Below are 5211 nucleotides of genomic sequence, written 5' to 3'. Positions count from 1 at the left end.
ACTAGTTCTCGAAAATAGACATACTTCTCCTCACCCTCACTTCCACCACCATCTCCCAAAATTTCATAGAGTTTGATACCCCATAATTATTACAATTTTTTATGTCACCCTTATTCTTGTACAATAAAATCATCATACTTCACCTCCATTCTCACCTCCATTCTTCAAACATCTTCTTCATCCTAAAAATGACAATATATATACAAAAAAAATTATATAATATGTCCTTAAAAATGTATCTAGACATATATTCGTTTTTGATTCCACCAAAATTCTTCACGATTCTATCTTATTTTCTCTTTATTTATGTATATTTTTTGTCCAACAGCATTAAAATAGTATCGGGCCCCTAGCCATGATCCAAAGTGTAAATTGCATTAAATTGGGAAAGCAGCCATTTTAATAAGAACATGAATTCAAGTAAGTCAAACGTTCAAACTGACGACCAACCACTATACCAGAGAGAGAGAGAGAGAGAGAGACGATAACTCAAAAGCGGCGAAGGAGAGAAAGCACCGGAGCACCCCCCTTTAATCTTTTTATTATCATTCAATTCAATTCAATTTTTGCATAATTCCAATTTGATCTTCCCAAAAAACAATGAAGGAGGATTTTCCCCGCTAATCATTCGTTGATCTTACAAAATTTAATCACGGCTCTTCTCGGATCTTTCGCTTTTATTCTCACAATTGATCATCGCCGGAAAGTGTTGACCGTTGACAATCCAAGTCTTCTGGTGGACGACAAGCACCGGATCCCTTCCCCTCACGGCGGTAGGGGTGCCTCTCCTTCTGAAGGCGGTTGCCCCTCCGATCTCCTCTTCCTCGCCGGCGGCGGTCCCCTTCTTCCGCTCTCCTAACTTTTCGTATTTGTAAAGCGCACATACGGACTTAGATATTGGTGTGTATTACGAATAGCATACGAGAAAATATTTATATTTTTGATCATCCATCCAAGAATAATAGGAGGGGATGCTGACTATTAAAAGGGTGCCGACCCTAGTTTCCAATTACCAAGAGGATGTTCCTGAAAGCAACAACGTAGTGGGTTGTGGCCGCAATTGCCTTGGAAAATGCTGCTTGCCTGGTTTGTCTTCTATTCTTAAATTTCTCCATCTTAATAAGTTGTTGTGATTATCAATTTCTTGGTGCTCAGCTCGTCTAAATTTTGGGCAACAGAAGTTGGAGGCCTTTTTCCTCAATGTTTGGTTTAAGGCCTGCTTTTTGTTTAATATTTTTATGTTGGTATACAAAAGATGGTAGTTTTAAGTTAGAATTGAGCAGACAATCTAAGGAAAATGTTAGTGTTTTTGCTATTCTGCTAAATTTAGCTTTTAAAATGGTGAAGTTGTAGTCCACCATTTGTGGCTTTAGTGTTGCTTACTGCTGATATAACCTCGTGTGTATCTTAGTTGAAACTTGAAAGTATGAGGCAAAAGTATCCACTTTGCAAATTCCTTAATGCAGACTTAAGCAAATATCTTGTGTTTTCTTAGGAAGGCAAAAGTGAACTCAGTGCCTGTGATGATTTTATTTATTAGTAATAAATTATTTGGATCTTGTTCCCTAGAGGATACATTTTGGTATGTTAAAAGTGTTAAAAATGCGTTTTAATTGTAATCGCTTGCAGTGTTATGTATGTTGATTAATCTCTTTCTTGATTTCAGCTTCCAGGCTTCCTCTATATGCATTCAAGAATGATGACAATGAGCCAATTGAAAATGATATTGATACCTTGCCTGGGGAGGATTGTCAGATATCCTTTTTGAACGATTTGCTGTTAGGCCTATGGGAAGAGCGGATGAGCCAGGGACTGTTTCGATATGATGTTACAACCTGTGAGACGAAAGTCATTCCTGGGAGATGTGGTTTTATTGCACAGCTGAATGAGGGGCGCCACCTAAAGAAGCGCCCAACAGAGTTTCGCATCGATCAGGTTCTTCAGCCCTTTGACGAGAACAAATTCAATTTTACCAAAGTGGGCCAGGACGAAGTGCTTTTCAGGTTTGAGCCAACTACTGACTACAAGGCCCATTACTTTTCGGGCGTGGGAGTTGATGCTGGTATTTCACCTAGTATTGTTGCTATCAATGTAAGGAAACTGTAACTTTGGTGCTTTTCTGATAGTTATGATCAGATGCATTTTGGCTTATGAAATCTTGTTTTTCAGGTGAGCCCAATCGAGTATGGCCATGTGCTTTTGATACCTCGAGTTCTTGATTACTTACCTCAGAGAATCGATCGTGATAGTTTCACGGCTGCTCTCCATTTCGCCAGAGAACTGGCAGATCCCTTCTTTAGGGTAGGTTATAACAGTTTGGGCGCCTTCGCCACCATAAACCACCTCCACTTCCAGGTAATAGGTTAACCAAATTCCCAATTATTTGTTTAGCATGACCTAACTCTCTATATGATGTTCTCTTATTGCCGTTCATGACAGGCCTATTACTTGTCAGTGCCATTTCCAGTTGAGAAAGCACCAATGCGGAAGATACTGATAAGGAAGGGGCTGGGTGACACTGGAGTGATTGTTTCCAAGTTATTAAATTACCCTGTACGAGGTTTTGCTTTTGAGGGTGGAAATGGAAGTACAGTGCGTGATTTGTCTGATGCTGTTGTCAATTCCTGCGTCTCCCTTCAGAACAAGTACATCCCTTTCAACATTCTCATTGCTCAGTCTGGAAAGAAGATTTTTCTGTTTCCTCAGGTAAATAAATCTCCCATCGTTAAATTCGTGGTCTGTTGCTATAGCGCTTCTCTTAGATTCACCAGTACGGTCTTGGAATTTGTCATACTCTGCCATTGAGAAGCTTTTATGAATACTTGTTCGATAAAAGAAATACTTATCAGATTTTTTGAGAAATTCCAAAATATCAATTAAGATGCAACTGAAGAATTCATAGGTGAAGTTGAAAAACTAATCAGTTAATACCTGTTGATTGCAAATCAAAGTGAACATATGTAGGAAGTCAATTTTAGTTGACGAATTTCTATGGGCTAGGAATTGGAAATAGGATAAAGTCGGATTATAATATCACGGAACTATAATGACGTCTGAAGGGGTTGTAATGAGGGGATTGTTAGTGATACCTCACATACTTGTTATGGGATTGGTGCAACTTTATTGCATGTGTGGTTCATCAAGTAGTTGTGGGTTTGAAGTTTGGGCGGTGGTTTGGGACTAGGATCGGGTGGAACACAGGGGTGATGGGAAGCAGCGGTGGAAGGGGCGAAGTCAACGGGTAAAATCCAAAAGTGCAAGAGAGGCAAGATAAGGTGCACGCCTCATGCTGCAATTCCAATGCCTTTTAAGGACTCATTTTCTAGTGAATTAACAGAATAAATGATTTAAAATTAGGAAAAAGGTAGGAACAGAGAAAAGTAACATCAATAGAGAGGAAACGGAGCAACAAAAAGCAGTGAATGGATAGACAACATATCTGGGCACCAGCTATTGGTGTTGCCAAAGCAGCAGCTACAATTGAAAGAGAGCGACAAGAGGGAGAGAGGAGATAGATAGAGGCTTTAGATACAAGGGTTTCATAGGTAAGTTTTGCTCTTTTAAATATGATCATCAGATTAAGCTAGTCAGATTAAATAGTCCATGCCAATTTATTGGGTTCCTGTTGAATTCACTTGGGTTCTCTTGAGGAGAAGCCATTTCCACAAGCACCAAGGTGGCTTGCATGAGACGTGGAGAATGAGTCACATTTATTACTTGATTTCTTCAAGAAAATGTGTCTGGACAATCCCAGATTAAATCCCTATTTTTTGGTCCTCTCTTGTTGCTTTCTAGTTGGTAAAATTACATAACCTAGATGAGATTATTTAAGAACTTGGTTTATCTGAGTCAAACCTTGTATTCACGTTGACTAAATCACCTGCAACCGGATCATAGAGATGACAGATAGAGGGTTTGCAGACAAGGGCATGCTGATTAGTTTGCTCTTTTCTTTTAATTTTTTAACTAAGCAAACAAATCAGATAGGCTTAGGATGACTAAATTACCCCCTCACTAGTTAGAAATTTCAAGGGCAAAAAAAAAAGAAAAAAACCTCCCAAATGCCACACATCCTATAAGCACTAGAAGGCAAAAACCTCAGCTAAAAACACAAACAACAAGCTCCATATGAAACAAGGTGTACACATTGTTGGACATCGGTCAACCTGGTTAGGCAAAGAGCCAAGCATTGCCTCAAGGTGCACCACTGGAGATATGGATGTTTCCACTAGAATCCGCATTCCTATCAGATGCAAGTAGAAGTTATCTTTATATCCTTCACGCATATGACATTATTTTTCCCATTAATTCTTGGTGTGTGTCAACAACTGCAATGAAAAGAAAGAAGTTTCTTCACCATTATCATAGCAAAAATAAAAGCAATTAGTTACACTTGTGATCTTTTAGCATTACTTGTCAATTAAGTTGCAGGGGAACTTGAAACATTCAACTTTTAGCTGGTTTTAAAACCGAGTTTGAGTTATAGTATAATAGCAGGGGTGCATGAACACATGATTTCATCTTGAAAATAGAAATTTTTGGGACTTGTGCTTTAAAATCTCTCTCTGATGGTTAAAGAAGCTTACTTCACCTTTTTCTGGGATGATTGCTTAGTATTATGCAGAGAAGCAAGCACTTGGAGTTGTAGACCAGGAGCTCCTCGACACTCAGGTGAACCCTGCTGTGTGGGAAATTAGTGGACATATGGTGCTTAAGCGAAGAAAAGATTACAATGATGCATCAGAGGAATATGCATGGAAACTTCTTTCTGAAGTTTCTTTATCGGAGGAGAGATTTGAAGAGGTGAAGGGTTATATTTCTGAAGCAGCTGATTTGCAAGAAGCGGGGGATAAAAGCATCAATCCAGAACCAGAGAAGGAAATTCCAGATTCTCCTGGTCCTCAAGTTGCCTCACATATGCCTCAAGATTGTTTGGTATTACACTGAGGAAGTTGTGGCCTGCCCGCTCTTGCAGGATTTAATAAAGGTTGAAGTATCTAGTATTTTTGTGTGCTACTTTTTGCACGTCTTGTTCAATGCGTATTGTTGTAGCAGTTGGGAGTTGGTAATCCCCAAATAGTGTTTTGTACATATGCTTTGTTTTTAATGCCTGCGAGCTCTAGCCTTTGGCTGGGTTGTTTAATAAATACTACAGTACTTTTTTGTTGGTGATTAACTGATTAATAACACCACTTGCCCCAGTTCTTGTTA

General features: G+C 39.1%; 1 protein-coding gene across 2 annotated transcripts; it reads left to right on the top strand.

The window, feature by feature from the left end:
- The first annotated feature begins 418 nt into the window (after window positions 1-418).
- LOC104119100 (GDP-L-galactose phosphorylase 2-like) lies at window positions 419-5211 on the top strand. 2 transcript variants are annotated; one of them, XM_009630509.4, is made up of 5 exons: window positions 419-1086; window positions 1667-2091; window positions 2170-2355; window positions 2440-2706; window positions 4615-5211. In XM_009630509.4, exons 1-5 carry the CDS (start codon window positions 972-974, stop codon window positions 4945-4947), a joined length of 1326 nt encoding a protein of 441 aa, XP_009628804.1. In that variant the 5' UTR covers window positions 419-971; the 3' UTR covers window positions 4948-5211. The 2 variants fall into 2 exon arrangements, with proteins under 2 accessions (XP_009628804.1, XP_070051312.1); XM_070195211.1 differs by having other exon boundaries at window positions 477-1086; window positions 1784-2091.

The sequence above is a fragment of the Nicotiana tomentosiformis genome, chromosome 2 (genome assembly GCF_000390325.3).
Source record: "Nicotiana tomentosiformis chromosome 2, ASM39032v3, whole genome shotgun sequence".
Classification (NCBI taxonomy): Eukaryota; Viridiplantae; Streptophyta; class Magnoliopsida; order Solanales; family Solanaceae; genus Nicotiana; species Nicotiana tomentosiformis.
The sequence above is the reverse complement of the archived record's forward strand: the minus strand, read 5'-3'. Positions and strand labels throughout refer to the sequence as shown.

Bases quoted from the DNA above. Each gene is read 5' to 3' on its own strand.
- LOC104119100 (XM_009630509.4), top strand. From the start codon at position 972: ATGCTGACTATTAAAAGGGTGCCGACCCTAGTTTCCAATTACCAAGAG. The intron at 2,092-2,169 runs GTAAGGAAACTG...CTTGTTTTTCAG, and splicing joins CTAGTATTGTTGCTATCAAT to GTGAGCCCAATCGAGTATGG. The intron at 2,356-2,439 runs GTAATAGGTTAA...CGTTCATGACAG, and splicing joins TAAACCACCTCCACTTCCAG to GCCTATTACTTGTCAGTGCC.